Below are 26,349 nucleotides of genomic sequence, written 5' to 3'. Positions count from 1 at the left end.
AGGGTTTTCTCCCGGGCGCACAGAGATCCTCCTCAACAGCTGACGCCAGTCGCACCTAGTGACAGTTCAGCCGACACGGCCCGGGGCTCCGCTGCTGGGAATCCCCCCCGCATCTCAGCTGCGTGAGGCCATTGACCTCTTCCTCCAGAGTTTTCCTTCTAAATCAAAACTCTGCCATGCAGAAAAAAAAATCTTCTGCAGGGTTTGTGGGGAGGGGGTCGTGCCACCTTGTTCTCAGGGTGACAGAGGGAAACGCTGCCCTTGACGGGGAAGGGAACTAAGGAGGCAAGGGCGTGCGGGGACAGCCTTGGCGTTCAGGAGAGACTCTTAAAGGCATACGATGGCCAGCTCTCGGTGAACACTTCCTCACTGTGGAAGGCGTGAGGAGGATTCACGGTGAGCAGCGCCCACCCAGCCTGGAGTCAGTCCTCTCGCTGTGCTGCCTTGTCTTCAAAAATTCCAGACCTGGCTGGTCTTCCAAAATTACACCCAGAACAAAAAGATTCAGGGATATTAGGGACAGTAACACCAAGGTTACTAAGGACTGCACGGGAGCAGGCTGGGGCTGCTAGCATCCTTCCTGAGGCAGATGTTATGAGCGTGGAAGATATTACCCCCCATTCCACCTCTCGGTGAAGGAAACACCTCCTCTGTCGGTCTACAGGATGGGTTTATGTAACGTCGAGTGAGAAGTGGGTCTGGGTTTTTGCAGCTTCCACAGACATTGGGAAGCACGGCTCATTTCTGGGATGAGTGGGGCATATTCCGCTCACTCAGCCTGCAGGTCACCAGTGTTGGTGAACCTGCACCACAGTCTCTACCTCTGAAAGGGACAGGTATCTCTCAGAAGACAGAAATGCCTGTCCTCAAAGACTCGGGTCATTCATCAAAATCGGCATGAAACTCAATGGCCTCTCCTCTACCAGAGAGTCTCGCTGTCTATTTCTGAGCCTTTCTCTGAAATCATCTGCTTGCAGTAGGACGTATACGACTGTGGTGGGTTGACCCTGGCTGGGGGCCAGGTGCCCACCAGAGCCGCTCTATCACTCCCCTCCTTCACTAGGCAGGGGAGAAAAGGTATAACAAAAAGCTTGTGGGTCGAGAGAAGGACAGGCAGACATCACTCACTAACTACCATCACGAGCAAAACAGACTGAACTGAGAGAGGAAATTCATCTCATTTATTACTAAGCAAAACAGAGTAGAGCAATGAGAAATCAAACCAAATCTTAAAACACCTCCCCCCACCCCTCCCATCTTCCCGGGCTCAACTTCACTCCCGGCTTCAACCTCCGCCCCCCCACCCCCCCAGCGGCACAGGGGGACGGGGAATGGGGGTTACGGTCAGTTCATCACACGGTGTTTCTGCCGCTTCTTTGTCCTCAGGGGGAGGGCTCCTCTCATCGTACCCCTGCTCCAGCATGGAGTCCCTCTCACGGGAGACAGTCCTTCACAAACTTCTCCAACGTCAGTCTCTCCCACGGGGTGCAGACCTTCAGGAGCAGACTGCTCCGGCGTGGGGTCCCCCACGGGGTCACAAGTCCTGCCAGCAAACCTGCTCTGGTGTGGGCTCCTCTCTCCACGGGTCCACAGGTCCTGCCAGGAGCTTGCTCCAGCGTGGGCTTCCCACGGGCCACAGCCTCCTTCAGCTGCCTCCACCTGCTCCGGCGTGGGGTCCTCCACGGGCTGCAGGTGGAATCTCTACACCCCCCTCATCCTCCCTCCATGGGCTGCAGGGGGACAGCCTGCTTCACCATGGTCTTCACCATGGGCTGCAGGGGGATCTCTGCTCCGGCGCCTGGAGCTCCTCCTCCCCCTCCTTCTGCGCTGACCTGGGTGTCTGCAGAGTTTCTTGCATCTTCTCACTCCTCTCTCTGGCTGCAAAAGCTCTCTCTAACTGGTTTTTCCCTTCTTAACTATGTTATCACAGAGGCGCTGATTGGCTTGGCCTTGGCCAGGGGCGGGTCCATCTTGGAGCCGGCTGGCATTAGCTCTGTCAGACACAGGGGGAGCTTCCAGCAGCTTCTCACAGAAGCCACCCCTGCAGCCCCCCCCCACTACCAAAACCTTGCCATGCAAACCCAACACAACGACTTACAAGTACTTCTCATTGCTAAGGAAGGTGTTTCACACATACTTGTTAAAGATAACCTCTCTTCTCTTCTCTTCTCTTCTTTTCTCCTCTCTCCATGCAGCCTGAGCAAAAGAGGTGGCCGTGTTTGCCCACAGCATGGATAACAGCAGCGGTCCTTTTCTTCTCCCAACTTTACTGCTCCTGCTGCAGAACAAGAGCGACCCCGAAACCTCCAACCCTCCAGCTGGCTATGAGATGACAGAGTCAGCCATAGGGCCCAGCTCAAGCAGGAACCACACTGTCTTGCAGTATGACCTGAGGCCGGGGGAAATTGCAGTAGCCGGCATGGTTTTGGGAGCGTTGTGGCTGGTTTCCATCTTTGGAAACTCCCTCGTTTGCTTAGTGATCCGCAGGAGCAGGAGGACACAATCCACCACCAACTATTTTGTCGTCTCCATGGCTTGCGCAGACCTTCTCAGCAGCGTCGCAAGCGTGCCCTTCGTGCTGCTCCAGTTTACCTATGGCAGGTGGCCGCTGGGGAACGTGATGTGCAAGCTGGTAAGGTACATACAGTACCTCACCCCTGGCGTCCAGATGTACGTGCTCCTCTCCATATGCGTGGATCGGTTCTACGCTATCGTCTACCCCCTGAGCTTCAAAGTGTCCCGAGAGAAAGCCAAGAAAATGATTCTGGCCTCTTGGCTCTTTGAGGCTGCATTGGCATCACCGGCTTTCTTTTTCTATGGCTCCGACAGCAACGACCACTGCAACTTCTTTCTCCCCACTTCTTGGGAAGGAGCTGCCTACAGTATCATCCACCTCTTGGTGGTCTTGCTGATCCCATCCATCGCCATTATGCTCTTCTACCAGAAGGTCATCAAGCACATTTGGAGATTTGGCACCGATGGCATGACTGTCAGGAGGACGATGAATATTGTCCCAAGAACCAAGGTGAACACCATCAAGATGTTCCTGATGTTAAACTCGGTGTTTCTCCTGTCCTGGCTCCCTTTTTACGTGGTCCAGCTGTGGCACCCGCAGGAAACAGACTACAGAACAAGCTCCTTGGTTTTCCTGGCCATCACTTGGATCTCGTTCAGTTCTTCAGCCTCAAAGCCAACCATCTACTCCATCTACAATGCCAACTTCAGAAGAGGGATGAAAGAGACTTTTTGCATGTCCGCCATGAAATGCTACAGAAGCAATGCGTACACCATCACCACCAGTTCCAGGATAGCCAAGAAAAATCACGTTGGGATCGCGGAAGTTCCAGCTCCGGCCAAAACGGTCACCAAAGACTCCGTCTATGAGGCTTTTAACAGAGAAGCAAAGGAAAAAAAGCTTGCGTGGCCTATTCAGTCCAATCCCCCAAATACATTTGTCTAGTCGGATTCATTGCTTTGAAAATTTCCTACGTTCCCGCACAAGAAGGAGCTTTCTCTCGGTGTTGAACCAATGTATAGTTACAGGTTTTTAATGCAACTTTTAGGGAAGAAAAACAGATGTTTTATTTTATTAAATGCGTTGGTTTTGATGTGTCCAGTCCTTTTCCTTTCGGTTACGTTCCACTCTGTGGAACCACTCTGCCTGAATCACGAGCGTAACTTTGTTCCAAAACAGAAAAGCCCTTACACTATGAGTACGTAGGGAAAAAGGGAAAGGGCAACCACTGCTGTTTACAATGACCGCACCTTGGCCAGCATGCATAAGTGTCTAAATCCACCCAAAGCCATCTAGACTTCCTTTCGTTACAGCCCTGTGAATACTGTTGCCCTGGGGTTTTCCTGCTCGCTCAGACCCCAGGGGGAAGATGTCCGTACGTGGGCAATGCAGGCATAACTCTGAGCCCACGGACATGAGCGGTACAATTCCCACTGCCCCGGGGGGTCAGCATCAGGCCAGCGCTGAACGCCTGTGCATCTCGGGCGCTGTGCCTCTCCAGAGGTCTCGTGGCCCAAACTGCCTGAGAAAAGTCCTCCCCTTGGTCTTGCCCTCCGGGACTTATGGCGAGCTGCTTCTACAGCCAGCCTGGTGCACCCACCCAGACGCCAGGGGTGGTGGGCACCGCCTGGGAGAAGCCTTGCTGATCAAAAGGGCTCACGGCTCTACCAGGCACACCGGGACTCCTCTCCTGTCCGATTTAGTGTATCCCCTGGCCTGAGTCCCTCTTCCTGACGTACGGCTCTGGCAGCGGCAGCAAATCGTGGTGGGTTTTCCCAAAGAGGAGCACGAAAAGGAGCTCTGCAGGATGCCTAGCAGCATCCTCCTCGGGCGCATGTGTGCATGGGTCCCTAACAGGCATCCATCCCAGAGCAGACAAGCTGGCAGGGAGCTGCGGCTGCAGGTGGAGCCGCCTCCTGCTGCTCTTTCTCCGCCAGCACACTGAGAAAACAACCCAAGGGGACCAAGCAGAGCTTCGCTCCTGGTGGGAAGGGGAACGGCACCGGCTGTGCCGGCCGGGGAACGACGGGGAGAGGCAGGGGCTCCTCTGCACCCCGCTGCGCCCCACGGCGGTGGTGTCTGCTCCTCTCGTGAGGATGGAGTACCACCACCGGTAGGACCCAGAAGCTGTGCTTCAGTGCTAGCTCAGAAACAGAGAGGTCACTCCAACATCCAGGCTAGGTGGAAACTACCATCCAAAAGGCAGACGGGTCGTTGATTGTCTTAGCATTGGGGGGGGGGGGGGGTGTAGTAAGCAAGGAGAGTCCACCTTGGGCGACTGCTCTGTGCTGCTTCAGAGAGGTAAACACCGAGGGCTCCCAACTTCAAGCACTCCCCGTCTGACAGCGAGCCGTTTGGCAGCTCACAGAGCCGTAACGTCCTCTAAAGTCAGTTCTAGCCTCCTTTTTTGCCTTGTGCTCCCCACTGTGGCGACGTTCACTAGCCAGACTCAGAGCTGTGGAGGCTCTGTGTTTTTTTCAGTGCCCAGGCAAGGCAATGTCTGTACAGGGGACAGAAAGGGGGAGGGAGGACTGCAAGGGTCTGGCGAGCAAAGAAGGGGACCTCCTTGACGGCACCAGGAGAAAGGGGAGACAGTAAGCTGGGCCATTGGTGTTTACAAAGAACAGGGCTTGGACTCATCTGGCAATGCCCGGACCCCTGCAAACCCACAGCTCGTGTCTCCGAATGGTTTGGCTTACAAGGGACCTTAAAGATCGTGTCCACAGGGGACTGATGAGCTCAGAAATTTGGCACATCCCAAGGCCACGACAAGGTGACTGGGTCCCTTCCCAGAGCTGAGCAAGGGCTTCCCCGTGACACAGCTGTGCCAGAGGCTCCGTGTTGTGTGTTGGTGTCAGTTGCTCAGGGCAACCCTTCAGTTGCCCCGTGGGTCACCCACAGACCTGCACAGCCCTCGGGTCGCTGCAGGACGGGCTCTGCTGGGAGCTGGGAAGGGTCAGACTTGCTGCTTGGGAGGTCCCTGACCAAGGTAAGGACGTCGACCCTCTCCCAGGGTTTTCTCCCGGGCGCACAGAGATCCTCCTCAACAGCTGACGCCAGTCGCACCTAGTGACAGTTCAGCCGACACGGCCCGGGGCTCCGCTGCTGGGAATCCCCCCCGCATCTCAGCTGCGTGAGGCCATTGACCTCTTCCTCCAGAGTTTTCCTTCTAAATCAAAACTCTGCCATGCAGAAAAAAAAATCTTCTGCAGGTTTTGTGGGGAGGGGGTCGTGCCACCTTGTTCTCAGGGTGACAGAGGGAAACGCTGCCCTTGACGGGGAAGGGAACTAAGGAGGCAAGGGCATGCGGGGACAGCCTTGGCGTTCAGGAGAGACTCTTAAAGGCATACGATGGCCAGCTCTCGGTGAACACTTCCTCACTGTGGAAGGCGTGAGGAGGATTCACGGTGAGCAGCGCCCACCCAGCCTGGAGTCAGTCCTCTCGCTGTGCTGCCTTGTCTTCAAAAATTCCAGACCTGGCTGGTCTTCCAAAATTACACCCAGAACAAAAAGATTCAGGGATATTAGGGACAGTAACACCAAGGTTACTAAGGACTGCACGGGAGCAGGCTGGGGCTGCTAGCATCCTTCCTGAGGCAGATGTTATGAGCGTGGAAGATATTACCCCCCATTCCACCTCTCGGTGAAGGAAACACCTCCTCTGTCGGTCTACAGGATGGGTTTATGTAACGTCGAGTGAGAAGTGGGTCTGGGTTTTTGCAGCTTCCACAGACATTGGGAAGCACGGCTCATTTCTGGGATGAGTGGGGCATATTCCGCTCACTCAGCCTGCAGGTCACCAGTGTTGGTGAACCTGCACCACAGTCTCTACCTCTGAAAGGGACAGGTATCTCTCAGAAGACAGAAATGCCTGTCCTCAAAGACTCGGGTCATTCATCAAAATCGGCATGAAACTCAATGGCCTCTCCTCTACCAGAGAGTCTCGCTGTCTATTTCTGAGCCTTTCTCTGAAATCATCTGCTTGCAGTAGGACGTATACGACTGTGGTGGGTTGACCCTGGCTGGGGGCCAGGTGCCCACCAGAGCCGCTCTATCACTCCCCTCCTTCACTAGGCAGGGGAGAAAAGGTATAACAAAAAGCTTGTGGGTCGAGAGAAGGACAGGCAGACATCACTCACTAACTACCATCACGAGCAAAACAGACTGAACTGAGAGAGGAAATTCATCTCATTTATTACTAAGCAAAACAGAGTAGAGCAATGAGAAATCAAACCAAATCTTAAAACACCTCCCCCCACCCCTCCCATCTTCCCGGGCTCAACTTCACTCCCGGCTCCAACCTCCGCCCCCCCCCCCCCCCAGCGGCACAGGGGGACGGGGGAATGGGGGTTACGGTCAGGTCATCACACGGTGTTTCTGCCGCTTCTTTGTCCTCAGGGGGAGGGCTCCTCTCATCGTACCCCTGCTCCAGCATGGAGTCCCTCTCACGGGAGACAGTCCTTCACAAACTTCTCCAACGTCAGTCTCTCCCACGGGGTGCAGACCTTCAGGAGCAGACTGCTCCGGCGTGGGGTCCCCACGGGGTCACAAGTCCTGCCAGCAAACCTGCTCTGGTGTGGGCTCCTCTCTCCACGGGTCCACAGGTCCTGCCAGGAGCTTGCTCCAGCGTGGGCTTCCCACGGGCCACAGCCTCCTTCAGCTGCCTCCACCTGCTCCGGCGTGGGGTCCTCCACGGGCTGCAGGTGGAATCTCTACACCCCCTCATCCTCCCTCCATGGGCTGCAGGGGGACAGCCTGCTTCACCATGGTCTTCACCATGGGCTGCAGGGGGATCTCTGCTCCGGCGCCTGGAGCTCCTCCTCCCCCTCCTTCTGCGCTGACCTGGGTGTCTGCAGAGTTTCTTGCATCTTCTCACTCCTCTCTCTGGCTGCAAAAGCTCTCTCTAACTGGTTTTTCCCTTCTTAACTATGTTATCACAGAGGCGCTGATTGGCTTGGCCTTGGCCAGGGGCGGGTCCATCTTGGAGCCGGCTGGCATTAGCTCTGTCAGACACAGGGGAAGCTTCCAGCAGCTTCTCACAGAAGCCACCCCTGCAGCCCCCCCCCACTACCAAAACCTTGCCATGCAAACCCAACACAACGACTTACAAGTACTTCTCATTGCTAAGGAAGGTGTTTCACACATACTTGTTAAAGATAACCTCTCTTCTCTTCTCTTCTTTTCTCCTCTCTCCATGCAGCCTGAGCAAAAGAGGTGGCCATGTTTGCCCACAGCATGGATAACAGCAGCGGTCCTTTTCTTCTCCCAACTTTACTGCTCCTGCTGCAGAACAAGAGCGACCCCGAAACCTCCAACCCTCCAGCTGGCTACGAGATGACAGAGTCAGCCATAGGGCCCAGCTCAAGCAGGAACCACACTGTCTTGCAGTATGACCTGAGGCCGGGGGAAATTGCAGTAGCCAGCATGGTTTTGGGAGCGTTGTGGCTGGTTTCCATCTTTGGAAACTCCCTCGTTTGCTTAGTGATCCGCAGGAGCAGGAGGACACAATCCACCACCAACTATTTTGTTGTCTCCGTGGCTTGCGCAGACCTTCTCAGCAGCGTCGCAAGCGTGCCCTTCGTGCTGCTCCAGTTTACCTATGGCAGGTGGCCGCTGGGGAACGTGATGTGCAAGCTGGTAAGGTACATACAGTACCTCACCCCTGGCGTCCAGATGTACGTGCTCCTCTCCATATGCGTGGATCGGTTCTACGCTATCGTCTACCCCCTGAGCTTCAAAGTGTCCCGAGAGAAAGCCAAGAAAATGATTCTGGCCTCTTGGCTCTTTGAGGCTGCATTGGCATCACCGGCTTTCTTTTTCTATGGCTCCGACAGCAACGACCACTGCAACTTCTTTCTCCCCACTTCTTGGGAAGGAGCTGCCTACAGTATCATCCACCTCTTGGTGGTCTTGCTGATCCCATCCATCGCCATTATGCTCTTCTACCAGAAGGTCATCAAGCACATTTGGAGATTTGGCACCGATGGCATGACTGTCAGGAGGACAATGAATATTGTCCCAAGAACCAAGGTGAAAACCATCAAGATGTTCCTAATGTTAAACTCGGTGTTTCTCCTGTCCTGGCTCCCTTTTTACGTGGTCCAGCTGTGGCACCCGCAGGAAACAGACTACAGAACAAGCTCCTTGGTTTTCCTGGCCATCACCTGGATCTCGTTCAGTTCTTCAGCCTCAAAGCCAACCATCTACTCCATCTACAATGCCAACTTCAGAAGAGGGATGAAAGAGACTTTTTGCATGTCCGCCATGAAATGCTACAGAAGCAATGCGTACACCATCACCACCAGTTCCAGGATAGCCAAGAAAAATCACGTTGGGATCGCGGAAGTTCCAGCTCCGGCCAAAACGGTCACCAAAGACTCCGTCTATGAGGCTTTTAACAGAGAAGCAAAGGAAAAAAAGCTTGCGTGGCCTATTCAGTCCAATCCCCCAAATACATTTGTCTAGTCGGATTCATTGCTTTGAAAATTTCCTACGTTCCCGCACAAGAAGGAGCTTTCTCTCGGTGTTGAACCAATGTATAGTTACAGGGTTTTAATGCAACTTTTAGGGAAGAAAAACAGATGTTTTATTTTATTAAATGCGTTGGTTTTGATGTGTCCAGTCCTTTTCCTTTCGGTTACGTTCCACTCTGTGGAACCACTCTGCCTGAATCACGAGCGTAACTTTGTTCCAAAACAGAAAAGCCCTTACACTATGAGTACGTAGGGAAAAAGGGAAAGGGCAACCACTGCTGTTTACAATGACCGCACCTTGGCCAGCATGCATAAGTGTCTAAATGCACCCAAAGCCATCTAGACTTCCTTTCGTTACAGCCCTGTGAATACTGTTGCCCTGGGGTTTTCCTGCTCGCTCAGACCCCAGGGGGAAGATGTCCGTACGTGGGCAATGCAGGCATAACTCTGAGCCCACGGACATGAGCGGTACAATTCCCACTGCCCCGGGGGGTCAGCATCAGGCCAGCGCTGAACGCCTGTGCATCTCGGGCGCTGTGCCTCTCCAGAGGTCTCGTGGCCCAAACTGCCTGAGAAAAGTCCTCCCCTTGGTCTTGCCCTCCGGGACTTATGGCGAGCTGCTTCTACAGCCAGCCTGGTGCACCCACCCAGACGCCAGGGGTGGTGGGCACTGCCTGGGAGAAGCCTTGCTGATCAAAAGGGCTCACGGCTCTACCAGGCACACCGGGACTCCTCTCCTGTCCGATTTAGTGTATCCCCTGGCCTGAGTCCCTCTTCCTGACGTACGGCTCTGGCAGCGGCAGCAAATCGTGGTGGGTTTTCCCAAAGAGGAGCACGAAAAGGAGCTCTGCAGGATGCCTAGCAGCATCCTCCTCGGGCGCATGTGTGCATGGGTCCCTAACAGGCATCCATCCCAGAGCAGACAAGCTGGCAGGGAGCTGCGGCTGCAGGTGGAGCCGCCTCCTGCTGCTCTTTCTCCGCCAGCACACTGAGAAAACAACCCAAGGGGACCAAGCAGAGCTTCGCTCCTGGTGGGAAGGGGAACGGCACCGGCTGTGCCGGCCGGGGAACGGTGGGGAGAGGCAGGGGCTCCTCTGCACCCCGCTGCGCCCCACGGCGGTGGTGTCTGCTCCTCTCGTGAGGATGGAGTACCACCACCGGTAGGACCCAGAAGCTGTGCTTCAGTGCTAGCTCAGAAACAGAGAGGTCGCTCCAGCATCCAGGCTAGGTGGAAACTACCATCCAAAAGGCAGACGGGTCGTTGATTGTCTTAGCATTGGGGGGGGGGGGGGTGTAGTAAGCAAGGAGAGTCCACCTTGGACGACTGCTCTGTGCTGCTTCAGAGAGGTAAACACCGAGGGCTCCCAACTTCAACCACTCCCCGTCTGACAGCGAGCCGTTTGGCAGCTCACAGAGCCGTAACGTCCTCTAAAGTCAGTTCTAGCCTCCTTTTTTGCCTTGTGCTCCCCACTGTGGCGACGTTCACTAGCCAGACTCAGAGCTGTGGAGGCTCTGTGTTTTTTTCAGTGCCCAGGCAAGGCAATGTCTGTACAGGGGACAGAAAGGGGGAGGGAGGACTGCAAGGGTCTGGCGAGCAAAGAAGGGGACCTCCTTGACGGCACCAGGAGAAAGGGGAGACAGTAAGCTGGGCCATTGGTGTTTACAAAGAACAGGGCTTGGACTCATCTGGCAATGCCCGGACCCCTGCAAACCCACAGCTCGTGTCTCCGAATGGTTTGGCTTACAAGGGACCTTAAAGATCGTGTCCACAGGGGACTGATGAGCTCAGAAATTTGGCACATCCCAAGGCCACGACAAGGTGACTGGGTCCCTTCCCAGAGCTGAGCAAGGGCTTCCCCGTGACACAGCTGTGCCAGAGGCTCCGTGTTGTGTGTTGGTGTCAGTTGCTCAGGGCAACCCTTCAGTTGCCCCGTGGGTCACCCACAGACCTGCACAGCCCTCGGGTCGCTGCAGGACGGGCTCTGCTGGGAGCTGGGAAGGGTCAGACTTGCTGCTTGGGAGGTCCCTGACCAAGGTAAGGACGTCGACCCTCTCCCAGGGTTTTCTCCCGGGCGCACAGAGATCCTCCTCAACAGCTGACGCCAGTCGCACCTAGTGACAGTTCAGCCGACACGGCCCGGGGCTCCGCTGCTGGGAATCCCCCCGCATCTCAGCTGCGTGAGGCCATTGACCTCTTCCTCCAGAGTTTTCCTTCTAAATCAAAACTCTGCCATGCAGAAAAAAAAATCTTCTGCAGGTTTTGTGGGGAGGGGGTCGTGCCACCTTGTTCTCAGGGTGACAGAGGGAAACGCTGCCCTTGACGGGGAAGGGAACTAAGGAGGCAAGGGCATGCGGGGACAGCCTTGGCGTTCAGGAGAGACTCTTAAAGGCATACGATGGCCAGCTCTCGGTGAACACTTCCTCACTGTGGAAGGCGTGAGGAGGATTCACGGTGAGCAGCGCCCACCCAGCCTGGAGTCAGTCCTCTCGCTGTGCTGCCTTGTCTTCAAAAATTCCAGACCTGGCTGGTCTTCCAAAATTACACCCAGAACAAAAAGATTCAGGGATATTAGGGACAGTAACACCAAGGTTACTAAGGACTGCACGGGAGCAGGCTGGGGCTGCTAGCATCCTTCCTGAGGCAGATGTTATGAGCGTGGAAGATATTACCCCCCCATTCCACCTCTCGGTGAAGGAAACACCTCCTCTGTCGGTCTACAGGATGGGTTTATGTAACGTCGAGTGAGAAGTGGGTCTGGGTTTTTGCAGCTTCCACAGACATTGGGAAGCACGGCTCATTTCTGGGATGAGTGGGGCATATTCCGCTCACTCAGCCTGCAGGTCACCAGTGTTGGTGAACCTGCACCACAGTCTCTACCTCTGAAAGGGACAGGTATCTCTCAGAAGACAGAAATGCCTGTCCTCAAAGACTCGGGTCATTCATCAAAATCGGCATGAAACTCAATGGCCTCTCCTCTACCAGAGAGTCTCGCTGTCTATTTCTGAGCCTTTCTCTGAAATCATCTGCTTGCAGTAGGACGTATACGACTGTGGTGGGTTGACCCTGGCTGGGGGCCAGGTGCCCACCAGAGCCGCTCTATCACTCCCCTCCTTCACTAGGCAGGGGAGAAGAGGTATAACAAAAAGCTTGTGGGTCGAGAGAAGGACAGGCAGACATCACTCACTAACTACCATCACGAGCAAAACAGACTGAACTGAGAGAGGAAATTCATCTCATTTATTACTAAGCAAAACAGAGTAGAGCAATGAGAAATCAAACCAAATCTTAAAACACCTCCCCCCCACCCCTCCCATCTTCCCGGGCTCAACTTCACTCCCGGCTTCAACCTCCGCCCCCCCCACCCCCCCAGCGGCACAGGGGGACGGGGAATGGGGGTTACGGTCAGTTCATCACACGGTGTTTCTGCCGCTTCTTTGTCCTCAGGGGGAGGGCTCCTCTCATCGTACCCCTGCTCCAGCATGGAGTCCCTCTCACGGGAGACAGTCCTTCACAAACTTCTCCAACGTCAGTCTCTCCCACGGGGTGCAGACCTTCAGGAGCAGACTGCTCCGGCGTGGGGTCCCCACGGGGTCACAAGTCCTGCCAGCAAACCTGCTCTGGTGTGGGCTCCTCTCTCCACGGGTCCACAGGTCCTGCCAGGAGCTTGCTCCAGCGTGGGCTTCCCACGGGCCACAGCCTCCTTCAGCTGCCTCCACCTGCTCCGGCGTGGGGTCCTCCACGGGCTGCAGGTGGAATCTCTACACCCCCTCATCCTCCCTCCATGGGCTGCAGGGGGACAGCCTGCTTCACCATGGTCTTCACCATGGGCTGCAGGGGGATCTCTGCTCCGGCGCCTGGAGCTCCTCCTCCCCCTCCTTCTGCGCTGACCTGGGTGTCTGCAGAGTTTCTTGCATCTTCTCACTCCTCTCTCTGGCTGCAAAAGCTCTCTCTAACTGGTTTTTCCCTTCTTAACTATGTTATCACAGAGGCGCTGATTGGCTTGGCCTTGGCCAGGGGCGGGTCCATCTTGGAGCCGGCTGGCATTAGCTCTGTCAGACACAGGGGAAGCTTCCAGCAGCTTCTCACAGAAGCCACCCCTGCAGCCCCCCCCCACTACCAAAACCTTGCCATGCAAACCCAACACAACGACTTACAAGTACTTCTCATTGCTAAGGAAGGTGTTTCACACATACTTGTTAAAGATAATCTCTTCTCTTTCTCTTCTCTTCTCTTCTTTTCTCCTCTCTCCATGCAGCCTGAGCAAAAGAGGTGGCCATGTTTGCCCACAGCATGGATAACAGCAGCGGTCCTTTTCTTCTCCCAACTTTACTGCTCCTGCTGCAGAACAAGAGCGACCCCGAAACCTCCAACCCTCCAGCTGGCTACGAGATGACAGAGTCAGCCATAGGGCCCAGCTCAAGCAGGAACCACACTGTCTTGCAGTATGACCTGAGGCCGGGGGAAATTGCAGTAGCCAGCATGGTTTTGGGAGCGTTGTGGCTGGTTTCCATCTTTGGAAACTCCCTCGTTTGCTTAGTGATCCGCAGGAGCAGGAGGACACAATCCACCACCAACTATTTTGTCGTCTCCATGGCTTGCGCAGACCTTCTCAGCAGCGACGCAAGCGTGCCCTTCGTGCTGCTCCACTTTACCTATGGCAGGTGGCCGCTGGGGAACGTGATGTGCAAGCTGGTAAGGTACATACAGTACCTCACCCCTGGCGTCCAGATGTACGTGCTCCTCTCCATATGCGTGGATCGGTTCTACACTATCGTCTACCCCCTGAGCTTCAAAGTGTCCCGAGAGAAAGCCAAGAAAATGATTCTGGCCTCTTGGCTCTTTGAGGCTGCATTGGCATCACCGGCTTTCTTTTTCTATGGCTCCGACAGCGACGACCACTGCAACTTCTTTCTCCCCACTTCTTGGGAAGGAGCTGCCTACAGTATCATCCACCTCTTGGTGGTCTTGCTGATCCCATCCATCGCCATTATGCTCTTCTACCAGAGGGTCATCAAGCACATTTGGAGATTTGGCACCGATGGCATGACTGTCAGGAGGACAATGAATATTGTCCCAAGAACCAAGGTGAACACCATCAAGATGTTCCTGATGTTAAACTCGGTGTTTCTCCTGTCCTGGCTCCCTTTTTACGTGGTCCAGCTGTGGCACCCGCAGGAAACAGACTACAGAACAAGCTCCTTGGTTTTCCTGGCCATCACTTGGATCTCGTTCAGTTCTTCAGCCTCAAAGCCAACCATCTACTCCATCTACAATGCCAACTTCAGAAGAGGGATGAAAGAGACTTTTTGCATGTCCGCCATGAAATGCTACAGAAGCAATGCGTACACCATCACCACCAGTTCCAGGATAGCCAAGAAAAATCACGTTGGGATCGCGGAAGTTCCAGCTCCGGCCAAAACGGTCACCAAAGACTCCGTCTATGAGGCTTTTAACAGAGAAGCAAAGGAAAAAAAGCTTGCGTGGCCTATTCAGTCCAATCCCCCAAATACATTTGTCTAGTCGGATTCATTGCTTTGAAAATTTCCTACGTTCCCGCACAAGAAGGAGCTTTCTCTCGGTGTTGAACCAATGTATAGTTACAGGGTTTTAATGCAACTTTTAGGGAAGAAAAACAGATGTTTTATTTTAGTAAATGCGTTGGTTTTGATGTGTCCAGTCCTTTTCCTTTCGGTTACGTTCCACTCTGTGGAACCACTCTGCCTGAATCACGAGCGTAACTTTGTTCCAAAACAGAAAAGCCCTTACACTATGAGTACGTAGGGAAAAAGGGAAAGGGCAACCACTGCTGTTTACAATGACCGCACCTTGGCCAGCATGCATAAGTGTCTAAATGCACCCAAAGCCATCTAGACTTCCTTTCGTTACAGCCCTGTGAATACTGTTGCCCTGGGGTTTTCCTGCTCGCTCAGACCCCAGGGGGAAGATGTCCGTACGTGGGCAATGCAGGCATAACTCTGAGCCCACGGACATGAGCGGTACAATTCCCACTGCCCCGGGGGGTCAGCATCAGGCCAGCGCTGAACGCCTGTGCATCTCGGGCGCTGTGCCTCTCCAGAGGTCTCGTGGCCCAAACTGCCTGAGAAAAGTCCTCCCCTTGGTCTTGCCCTCCGGGACTTATGGCGAGCTGCTTCTACAGCCAGCCTGGTGCACCCACCCAGACGCCAGGGGTGGTGGGCACCGCCTGGGAGAAGCCTTGCTGATCAAAAGGGCTCACGGCTCTACCAGGCACACCGGGACTCCTCTCCTGTCCGATTTAGTGTATCCCCTGGCCTGAGTCCCTCTTCCTGACGTACGGCTCTGGCAGCGGCAGCAAATCGTGGTGGGTTTTCCCAAAGAGGAGCACGAAAAGGAGCTCTGCAGGATGCCTAGCAGCATCCTCCTCGGGCGCATGTGTGCATGGGTCCCTAACAGGCATCCATCCCAGAGCAGACAAGCTGGCAGGGAGCTGCGGCTGCAGGTGGAGCCGCCTCCTGCTGCTCTTTCTCCGCCAGCACACTGAGAAAACAACCCAAGGGGACCAAGCAGAGCTTCGCTCCTGGTGGGAAGGGGAACGGCACCGGCTGTGCCGGCCGGGGAACGGCGGGGAGAGGCAGGGGCTCCTCTGCACCCCGCTGCGCCCCACGGCGGTGGTGTCTGCTCCTCTCGTGAGGATGGAGTACCACCACCGGTAGGACCCAGAAGCTGTGCTTCAGTGCTAGCTCAGAAACAGAGAGGTCGCTCCAACATCCAGGCTAGGTGGAAACTACCATCCAAAAGGCAGACGGGTCGTTGATTGTCTTAGCATTGGGGGGGGGGGGGGTGTAGTAAGCAAGGAGAGTCCACCTTGGGCGACTGCTCTGTGCTGCTTCAGAGAGGTAAACACCGAGGGCTCCCAACTTCAACCACTCCCCGTCTGACAGCGAGCCGTTTGGCAGCTCACAGAGCCGTAACGTCCTCTAAAGTCAGTTCTAGCCTCCTTTTTTGCCTTGTGCTCCCCACTGTGGCGACGTTCACTAGCCAGACTCAGAGCTGTGGAGGCTCTGTGTTTTTTTCAGTGCCCAGGCAAGGCAATGTCTGTACAGGGGACAGAAAGGGGGAGGGAGGACTGCAAGGGTCTGGCGAGCAAAGAAGGGGACCTCCTTGACGGCACCAGGAGAAAGGGGAGACAGTAAGCTGGGCCATTGGTGTTTACAAAGAACAGGGCTTGGACTCATCTGGCAATGCCCGGACCCCTGCAAACCCACAGCTCGTGTCTCCGAATGGTTTGGCTTACAAGGGACCTTAAAGATCGTGTCCACAGGGGACTGATGAGCTCAGAAATTTGGCACATCCCAAGGCCACGACAAGGTGACTGGGTCCCTTCCCAGAGCTGAGCAAGGGCTTCCCCGTGACACAGCTGTGCCAGAGGCTCCGTGTTGTGTGTTGGTGTCAGTTGCTCAGGGCAACCCTTCAGTTGCCCCGTGGGTCACCCACAGACCTGCACAGCCCTCGGGTCGCTGCAGGACGGGCTCTGCTGGGAGCTGGGAAGGGTCAGACTTGCTGCTTGGGAGGTCCCTGACCAAGGTAAGGACGTCGACCCTCTCCCAGGGTTTTCTCCCGGGCGCACAGAGATCCTCCTCAACAGCTGACGCCAGTCGCACCTAGTGACAGTTCAGCCGACACGGCCCGGGGCTCCGCTGCTGGGAATCCCCCCGCATCTCAGCTGCGTGAGGCCATTGACCTCTTCCTCCAGAGTTTTCCTTCTAAATCAAAACTCTGCCATGCAGAAAAAAAAATCTTCTGCAGGTTTTGTGGGGAGGGGGTCGTGCCACCTTGTTCTCAGGGTGACAGAGGGAAACGCTGCCCTTGACGGGGAAGGGAACTAAGGAGGCAAGGGCATGCGGGGACAGCCTTGGCGTTCAGGAGAGACTCTTAAAGGCATACGATGGCCAGCTCTCGGTGAACACTTCCTCACTGTGGAAGGCGTGAGGAGGATTCACGGTGAGCAGCGCCCACCCAGCCTGGAGTCAGTCCTCTCGCTGTGCTGCCTTGTCTTCAAAAATTCCAGACCTGGCTGGTCTTCCAAAATTACACCCAGAACAAAAAGATTCAGGGATATTAGGGACAGTAACACCAAGGTTACTAAGGACTGCACGGGAGCAGGCTGGGGCTGCTAGCATCCTTCCTGAGGCAGATGTTATGAGCGTGGAAGATATTACCCCCCATTCCACCTCTCGGTGAAGGAAACACCTCCTCTGTCGGTCTACAGGATGGGTTTATGTAACGTCGAGTGAGAAGTGGGTCTGGGTTTTTGCAGCTTCCACAGACATTGGGAAGCACGGCTCATTTCTGGGATGAGTGGGGCATATTCCGCTCACTCAGCCTGCAGGTCACCAGTGTTGGTGAACCTGCACCACAGTCTCTACCTCTGAAAGGGACAGGTATCTCTCAGAAGACAGAAATGCCTGTCCTCAAAGACTCGGGTCATTCATCAAAATCGGCATGAAACTCAATGGCCTCTCCTCTACCAGAGAGTCTCGCTGTCTATTTCTGAGCCTTTCTCTGAAATCATCTGCTTGCAGTAGGACGTATACGACTGTGGTGGGTTGACCCTGGCTGGGGGCCAGGTGCCCACCAGAGCCGCTCTATCACTCCCCTCCTTCACTAGGCAGGGGAGAAGAGGTATAACAAAAAGCTTGTGGGTCGAGAGAAGGACAGGCAGACATCACTCACTAACTACCATCACGAGCAAAACAGACTGAACTGAGAGAGGAAATTCATCTCATTTATTACTAAGCAAAACAGAGTAGAGCAATGAGAAATCAAACCAAATCGTAAAACACCTCCCCCCCACCCCTCCCATCTTCCCGGGCTCAACTTCACTCCCGGCTTCAACCTCCGCCCCCCCACCCCCCCAGCGGCACAGGGGGACGGGGAATGGGGGTTACGGTCAGTTCATCACACGGTGTTTCTGCCGCTTCTTTGTCCTCAGGGGGAGGGCTCCTCTCATCGTACCCCTGCTCCAGCATGGAGTCCCTCTCACGGGAGACAGTCCTTCACAAACTTCTCCAACGTCAGTCTCTCCCACGGGGTGCAGACCTTCAGGAGCAGACTGCTCCGGCGTGGGGTCCCCACGGGGTCACAAGTCCTGCCAGCAAACCTGCTCTGGTGTGGGCTCCTCTCTCCACGGGTCCACAGGTCCTGCCAGGAGCTTGCTCCAGCGTGGGCTTCCCACGGGCCACAGCCTCCTTCAGCTGCCTCCACCTGCTCCGGCGTGGGGTCCTCCACGGGCTGCAGGTGGAATCTCTACACCCCCTCATCCTCCCTCCATGGGCTGCAGGGGGACAGCCTGCTTCACCATGGTCTTCACCATGGGCTGCAGGGGGATCTCTGCTCCGGCGCCTGGAGCTCCTCCTCCCCCTCCTTCTGCGCTGACCTGGGTGTCTGCAGAGTTTCTTGCATCTTCTCACTCCTCTCTCCGGCTGCAAAAGCTCTCTCTAACTGGTTTTTCCCTTCTTAACTATGTTATCACAGAGGCGCTGATTGGCTTGGCCTTGGCCAGGGGCGGGTCCATCTTGGAGCCGGCTGGCATTAGCTCTGTCAGACACAGGGGAAGCTTCCAGCAGCTTCTCACAGACGCCACCCCTGCAGCCCCCCCCCACTACCAAAACCTTGCCATGCAAACCCAACACAACGACTTACAAGTACTTCTCATTGCTAAGGAAGGTGTTTCACACATACTTGTTAAAGATAACCTCTCTTCTCTTCTCTTCTTTTCTCCTCTCTCCATGCAGCCTGAGCAAAAGAGGTGGCCGTGTTTGCCCACAGCATGGATAACAGCAGCGGTCCTTTTCTTCTCCCAACTTTACTGCTCCTGCTGCAGAACAAGAGCGACCCCGAAACCTCCAACCCTCCAGCTGGCTACGAGATGACAGAGTCAGCCATAGGGCCCAGCTCAAGCAGGAACCACACTGTCTTGCAGTATGACCTGAGGCCGGGGGAAATTGCAGTAGCCAGCATGGTTTTGGGAGCGTTGTGGCTGGTTTCCATCTTTGGAAACTCCCTCGTTTGCTTAGTGATCCGCAGGAGCAGGAGGACACAATCCACCACCAACTATTTTGTCGTCTCCATGGCTTGCGCAGACCTTCTCAGCAGCGTCGCAAGCGTGCCCTTCGTGCTGCTCCAGTTTACCTATGGCAGGTGGCCGCTGGGGAACGTGATGTGCAAGCTGGTAAGGTACATACAGTACCTCACCCCTGGCGTCCAGATATACGTGCTCCTCTCCATATGCGTGGATCGGTTCTACACTATCGTCTACCCCCTGAGCTTCAAAGTGTCCCGAGAGAAAGCCAAGAAAATGATTCTGGCCTCTTGGCTCTTTGAGGCTGCATTGGCATCACCGGCTTTCTTTTTCTATGGCTCCGACAGCGACGACCACTGCAACTTCTTTCTCCCCACTTCTTGGGAAGGAGCTGCCTACAGTATCATCCACCTCTTGGTGGTCTTGCTGATCCCATCCATCGCCATTATGCTCTTCTACCAGAAGGTCATCAAGCACATTTGGAGATTTGGCACCGATGGCATGACTGTCAGGAGGACAATGAATATTGTCCCAAGAACCAAGGTGAACACCATCAAGATGTTCCTGATGTTAAACTCGGTGTTTCTCCTGTCCTGGCTCCCTTTTTACGTGGTCCAGCTGTGGCACCCGCAGGAAACAGACTACAGAACAAGCTCCTTGGTTTTCCTGGCCATCACTTGGATCTCGTTCAGTTCTTCAGCCTCAAAGCCAACCATCTACTCCATCTACAATGCCAACTTCAGAAGAGGGATGAAAGAGACTTTTTGCATGTCCGCCATGAAATGCTACAGAAGCAATGCGTACACCATCACCACCAGTTCCAGGATAGCCAAGAAAAATCACGTTGGGATCGCGGAAGTTCCAGCTCCGGCCAAAACGGTCACCAAAGACTCCGTCTATGAGGCTTTTAACAGAGAAGCAAAGGAAAAAAAGCTTGCATGGCCTATTCAGTCCAATCCCCCAAATACATTTGTCTAGTCGGATTCATTGCTTTGAAAATTTCCTACGTTCCCGCACAAGAAGGAGCTTTCTCTCGGTGTTGAACCAATGTATAGTTACAGGTTTTTAATGCAACTTTTAGGGAAGAAAAACAGATGTTTTATTTTATTAAATGCGTTGGTTTTGATGTGTCCAGTCCTTTTCCTTTCGGTTACGTTCCACTCTGTGGAACCACTCTGCCTGAATCACGAGCGTAACTTTGTTCCAAAACAGAAAAGCCCTTACACTATGAGTACGTAGGGAAAAAGGGAAAGGGCAACCACTGCTGTTTATAATGACCGCACGTTGGCCAGCATGCATAAGTGTCTAAATGCACCCAAAGCCATCTAGACTTCCTTTCGTTACAGCCCTGTGAATACTGTTGCCCTGGGGTTTTCCTGCTCGCTCAGACCCCAGGGGGAAGATGTCCGTACGTGGGCAATGCAGGCATAACTCTGAGCCCACGGACATGAGCGGTACAATTCCCACTGCCCCGGGGGGTCAGCATCAGGCCAGCGCTGAACGCCTGTGCATCTCGGGCGCTGTGCCTCTCCAGAGGTCTCGTGGCCCAAACTGCCTGAGAAAAGTCCTCCCCTTGGTCTTGCCCTCCGGGACTTATGGCGAGCTGCTTCTACAGCCAGCCTGGTGCACCCACCCAGACGCCAGGGGTGGTGGGCACTGCCTGGGAGAAGCCTTGCTGATCAAAAGGGCTCACGGCTCTACCAGGCACACCGGGACTCCTCTCCTGTCCGATTTAGTGTATCCCCTGGCCTGAGTCCCTCTTCCTGACGTACGGCTCTGGCAGCGGCAGCAAATCGTGGTGGGTTTTCCCAAAGAGGAGCACGAAAAGGAGCTCTGCAGGATGCCTAGCAGCATCCTCCTCGGGCGCATGTGTGCATGGGTCCCTAACAGGCATCCATCCCAGAGCAGACAAGCTGGCAGGGAGCTGCGGCTGCAGGTGGAGCCGCCTCCTGCTGCTCTTTCTCCGCCAGCACACTGAGAAAACAACCCAAGGGGACCAAGCAGAGCTTCGCTCCTGGTGGGAAGGGGAACGGCACCGGCTGTGCCGGCCGGGGAACGGCGGGGAGAGGCAGGGGCTCCTCTGCACCCCGCTGCGCCCCACGGCGGTGGTGTCTGCTCCTCTCGTGAGGATGGAGTACCACCACCGGTAGGACCCAGAAGCTGTGCTTCAGTGCTAGCTCAGAAACAGAGAGGTCGCTCCAGCATCCAGGCTAGGTGGAAACTACCATCCAAAAGGCAGACGGGTCGTTGATTGTCTTAGCATTGGGGGGGAGGGGGGTGTAGTAAGCAAGGAGAGTCCACCTTGGGCGACTGCTCTGTGCTGCTTCAGAGAGGTAAACACCGAGGGCTCCCAACTTCAAGCACTCCCCGTCTGACAGCGAGCCGTTTGGCAGCTCACAGAGCCGTAACGTCCTCTAAAGTCAGTTCTAGCCTCCTTTTTTGCCTTGTGCTCCCCACTGTGGCGACGTTCACTAGCCAGACTCAGAGCTGTGGAGGCTCTGTGTTTTTTTCAGTGCCCAGGCAAGGCAATGTCTGTACAGGGGACAGAAAGGGGGAGGGAGGACTGCAAGGGTCTGGCGAGCAAAGAAGGGGACCTCCTTGACGGCACCAGGAGAAAGGGGAGACAGTAAGCTGGGCCATTGGTGTTTACAAAGAACAGGGCTTGGACTCATCTGGCAATGCCCGGACCCCTGCAAACCCACAGCTCGTGTCTCCGAATGGTTTGGCTTACAAGGGACCTTAAAGATCGTGTCCACAGGGGACTGATGAGCTCAGAAATTTGGCACATCCCAAGGCCACGACAAGGTGACTGGGTCCCTTCCCAGAGCTGAGCAAGGGCTTCCCCGTGACACAGCTGTGCCAGAGGCTCCGTGTTGTGTGTTGGTGTCAGTTGCTCAGGGCAACCCTTCAGTTGCCCCGTGGGTCACCCACAGACCTGCACAGCCCTCGGGTCGCTGCAGGACGGGCTCTGCTGGGAGCTGGGAAGGGTCAGACTTGCTGCTTGGGAGGTCCCTGACCAAGGTAAGGACGTCGACCCTCTCCCAGGGTTTTCTCCCGGGCGCACAGAGATCCTCCTCAACAGCTGACGCCAGTCGCACCTAGTGACAGTTCAGCCGACACGGCCCGGGGCTCCGCTGCTGGGAATCCCCCCGCATCTCAGCTGCGTGAGGCCATTGACCTCTTCCTCCAGAGTTTTCCTTCTAAATCAAAACTCTGCCATGCAGAAAAAAAATCTTCTGCAGGTTTTGTGGGGAGGGGGTCGTGCCACCTTGTTCTCAGGGTGACAGAGGGAAACGCTGCCCTTGACGGGGAAGGGAACTAAGGAGGCAAGGGCGTGCGGGGACAGCCTTGGCGTTCAGGAGAGACTCTTAAAGGCATACGATGGCCAGCTCTCGGTGAACACTTCCTCACTGTGGAAGGCGTGAGGAGGATTCACGGTGAGCAGCGCCCACCCAGCCTGGAGTCAGTCCTCTCGCTGTGCTGCCTTGTCTTCAAAAATTCCAGACCTGGCTGGTCTTCCAAAATTACGCCCAGAACAAAAAGATTCAGGGATATTAGGGACAGTAACACCAAGGTTACTAAGGACTGCACGGGAGCAGGCTGGGGCTGCTAGCATCCTTCCTGAGGCAGATGTTATGAGCGTGGAAGATATTACCCCCCATTCCACCTCTCGGTGAAGGAAACACCTCCTCTGTCGGTCTACAGGATGGGTTTATGTAACGTCGAGTGAGAAGTGGGTCTGGGTTTTTGCAGCTTCCACAGACATTGGGAAGCACGGCTCATTTCTGGGATGAGTGGGGCATATTCCGCTCACTCAGCCTGCAGGTCACCAGTGTTGGTGAACCTGCACCACAGTCTCTACCTCTGAAAGGGACAGGTATCTCTCAGAAGACAGAAATGCCTGTCCTCAGAGACTCGGGTCATTCATCAAAATCGGCATGAAACTCAATGGCCTCTCCTCTACCAGAGAGTCTCGCTGTCTATTTCTGAGCCTTTCTCTGAAATCATCTGCTTGCAGTAGGACGTATACGACTGTGGTGGGTTGACCCTGGCTGGGGGCCAGGTGCCCACCAGAGCCGCTCTATCACTCCCCTCCTTCACTAGGCAGGGGAGAAAAGGTATAACAAAAAGCTTGTGGGTCGAGAGAAGGACAGGCAGACATCACTCACTAACTACCATCACGAGCAAAACAGACTGAACTGAGAGAGGAAATTCATCTCATTTATTACTAAGCAAAACAGAGTAGAGCAATGAGAAATCAAACCAAATCTTAAAACACCTCCCCCCACCCCTCCCATCTTCCCGGGCTCAACTTCACTCCCGGCTCCAACCTCCGCCCCCCCACCCCCCCCAGCGGCACAGGGGGACGGGGAATGGGGGTTACGGTCAGTTCATCACACGGTGTTTCTGCCGCTTCTTTGTCCTCAGGGGGAGGGCTCCTCTCATCGTACCCCTGCTCCAGCATGGAGTCCCTCTCACGGGAGACAGTCCTTCACAAACTTCTCCAACGTCAGTCTCTCCCACGGGGTGCAGACCTTCAGGAGCAGACTGCTCCGGCGTGGGGTCCCCACGGGGTCACAAGTCCTGCCAGCAAACCTGCTCTGGTGTGGGCTCCTCTCTCCACGGGTCCACAGGTCCTGCCAGGAGCTTGCTCCAGCGTGGGCTTCCCACGGGCCACAGCCTCCTTCAGCTGCCTCCACCTGCTCCGGCGTGGGGTCCTCCACGGGCTGCAGGTGGAATCTCTACACCCCCTCATCCTCCCTCCATGGGCTGCAGGGGGACAGCCTGCTTCACCATGGTCTTCACCATGGGCTGCAGGGGGATCTCTGCTCCGGCGCCTGGAGCTCCTCCTCCCCCTCCTTCTGCGCTGACCTGGGTGTCTGCAGAGTTTCTTGCATCTTCTCACTCCTCTCTCTGGCTGCAAAAGCTCTCCCTAACTGGTTTTTCCCTTCTTAACTATGTTATCACAGAGGCGCTGATTGGCTTGGCCTTGGCCAGGGGCGGGTCCATCTTGGAGCCGGCTGGCATTAGCTCTGTCAGACACAGGGGAAGCTTCCAGCAGCTTCTCACAGAAGCCACCCCTGCAGCCCCCCCCCACTACCAAAACCTTGCCATGCAAACCCAACACAACGACTTACAAGTACTTCTCATTGCTAAGGAAGGTGTTTCACACATACTTGTTAAAGATAACCTCTCTTCTCTTCTCTTCTCTTCTCTTCTCTTCTCTTCTCTTCTCTTCTTTTCTTCTCTCTCCATGCAGCCTGAGCAAAAGAGGTGGCCATGTTTGCCCACAGCATGGATAACAGCAGCGGTCCTTTTCTTCTCCCAACTTTACTGCTCCTGCTGCAGAACAAGAGCGACCCCGAAACCTCCAACCCTCCAGCTGGCTACGAGATGACAGAGTCAGCCATAGGGCCCAGCTCAAGCAGGAACCACACTGTCTTGCAGTATGACCTGAGGCCGGGGGAAATTGCAGTAGCCAGCATGGTTTTGGGAGCGTTGTGGCTGGTTTCCATCTTTGGAAACTCCCTCGTTTGCTTAGTGATCCGCAGGAGCAGGAGGATACAATCCACCACCAACTATTTTGTTGTCTCCGTGGCTTGCGCAGACCTTCTCAGCAGCGTCGCAAGCGTGCCCTTCGTGCTGCTCCACTTTACCTATGGCAGGTGGCCGCTGGGGAACGTGATGTGCAAGCTGGTAAGGTACATACAGTACCTCACCCCTGGCGTCCAGATGTACGTGCTCCTCTCCATATGCGTGGATCGGTTCTACGCTATCGTCTACCCCCTGAGCTTCAAAGTGTCCCGAGAGAAAGCCAAGAAAATGATTCTGGCCTCTTGGCTCTTTGAGGCTGCATTGGCATCACCGGCTTTCTTTTTCTATGGCTCCGACAGCGACGACCACTGCAACTTCTTTCTCCCCACTTCTTGGGAAGGAGCTGCCTACAGTATCATCCACCTCTTGGTGGTCTTGCTGATCCCATCCATCGCCATTATGCTCTTCTACCAGAGGGTCATCAAGCACATTTGGAGATTTGGCACCGATGGCATGACTGTCAGGAGGACGATGAATATTGTCCCAAGAACCAAGGTGAACACCATCAAGATGTTCCTGATGTTAAACTCGGTGTTTCTCCTGTCCTGGCTCCCTTTTTACGTGGTCCAGCTGTGGCACCCGCAGGAAACAGACTACAGAACAAGCTCCTTGGTTTTCCTGGCCATCACCTGGATCTCGTTCAGTTCTTCAGCCTCAAAGCCAACCATCTACTCCATCTACAATGCCAACTTCAGAAGAGGGGTGGAAGAGATTTGTTGCATGTCCGCCATGAAATGCTACAGAAACAACGCGTACACCATCACCACCAGTTCCAGGATAGCCAAGAAAAATCATGTTGGGATCGCGGAAGTTCCAGCTCCGGCCAAAACGGTCACCAAAGACTCCGTCTATGAGGCTTTTAACAGAGAAGCAGAGGAAAAAAAGCTTGCGTGGCCTATTCAGTCCAATCCCCCAAATGCACCTGTCTAGTTGGCTTCATTGCTTTGAAAATTTCCTATGTTCCCCCACAAGAAGGAGCTTTCTCTCGGTGTTGAACCAATGTATAGTTACAGGGTTTTAATGCAACTTTTAGGGAAGAAAAACAGATGTTTTATTTTATTAAATGCGTTGGTTTTGATGTGTCCAGTCCTTTTCCTTTCGGTTACGTTCCACTCTGTGGAACCACTCTGCCTGAATCACGAGCGTAACTTTGTTCCAAAACAGAAAAGCCCTTACACTATGAGTACGTAGGGAAAAAGGGAAAGGGCAACCACTGCTGTTTACAATGACCGCACGTTGGCCAGCATGCATAAGTGTCTAAATCCACCCAAAGCCATCTAGACTTCCTTTCGTTACAGCCCTGTGAATACTGTTGCCCTGGGGTTTTCCTGCTCGCTCAGACCCCAGGGGGAAGATGTCCGTACGTGGGCAATGCAGGCATAACTCTGAGCCCACGGACATGAGCGGTACAATTCCCACTGCCCCGGGGGGTCAGCATCAGGCCAGCGCTGAACGCCTGTGCATCTCGGGCGCTGTGCCTCTCCAGAGGTCTCGTGGCCCAAACTGCCTGAGAAAAGTCCTCCCCTTGGTCTTGCCCTCCGGGACTTATGGCGAGCTGCTTCTACAGCCAGCCTGGTGCACCCACCCAGACGCCAGGGGTGGTGGGCACCGCCTGGGAGAAGCCTTGCTGATCAAAAGGGCTCACGGCTCTACCAGGCACACCGGGACTCCTCTCCTGTCCGATTTAGTGTATCCCCTGGCCTGA

At 54.9% G+C, this 26,349-nt stretch overlaps 5 protein-coding genes across 5 annotated transcripts; all 5 read left to right on the top strand.

Annotated features, from left to right (window-relative positions):
• The first annotated feature begins 2,221 nt into the window (after positions 1–2,221).
• LOC129200707 (probable G-protein coupled receptor 19) lies at positions 2,222–3,584 on the top strand. The gene has a single exon (XM_054811985.1). The coding sequence runs from the start codon at positions 2,231–2,233 to the stop codon at positions 3,458–3,460; it is 1,230 nt and encodes a 409-aa protein (XP_054667960.1). The 5' UTR covers positions 2,222–2,230; the 3' UTR covers positions 3,461–3,584.
• Positions 3,585–7,735: 4,151 nt separating this feature from the next.
• Positions 7,736–9,031, top strand: LOC129200706 (probable G-protein coupled receptor 19). Its single transcript, XM_054811983.1, has one exon. It carries the CDS (start codon positions 7,736–7,738, stop codon positions 8,978–8,980), a length of 1,245 nt encoding a protein of 414 aa, XP_054667958.1. The 3' UTR covers positions 8,981–9,031.
• Positions 9,032–13,264: 4,233 nt separating this feature from the next.
• On the top strand, positions 13,265–14,560 carry LOC129200705 (probable G-protein coupled receptor 19). The gene has a single exon (XM_054811982.1). It carries the CDS (start codon positions 13,265–13,267, stop codon positions 14,507–14,509), a length of 1,245 nt encoding a protein of 414 aa, XP_054667957.1. The 3' UTR covers positions 14,510–14,560.
• Positions 14,561–18,788: 4,228 nt separating this feature from the next.
• LOC129200710 (probable G-protein coupled receptor 19) lies at positions 18,789–20,027 on the top strand. The gene has a single exon (XM_054811987.1). The coding sequence runs from the start codon at positions 18,798–18,800 to the stop codon at positions 20,025–20,027; it is 1,230 nt and encodes a 409-aa protein (XP_054667962.1). The 5' UTR covers positions 18,789–18,797.
• A 4,302-nt stretch (positions 20,028–24,329) lies between these two features.
• Positions 24,330–25,574, top strand: LOC129200708 (probable G-protein coupled receptor 19). The gene has a single exon (XM_054811986.1). The coding sequence runs from the start codon at positions 24,330–24,332 to the stop codon at positions 25,572–25,574; it is 1,245 nt and encodes a 414-aa protein (XP_054667961.1).
• Positions 25,575–26,349: the final 775 nt, after the last annotated feature.

The sequence above is a fragment of the Grus americana genome, unplaced genomic scaffold, assembly GCF_028858705.1.
Source record: "Grus americana isolate bGruAme1 unplaced genomic scaffold, bGruAme1.mat scaffold_424, whole genome shotgun sequence".
NCBI lineage: Eukaryota > Metazoa > Chordata > Aves > Gruiformes > Gruidae > Grus > Grus americana.
Note: the sequence above shows the minus strand (reverse complement) of the source record. Positions and strands in the feature narration are given on the sequence as shown.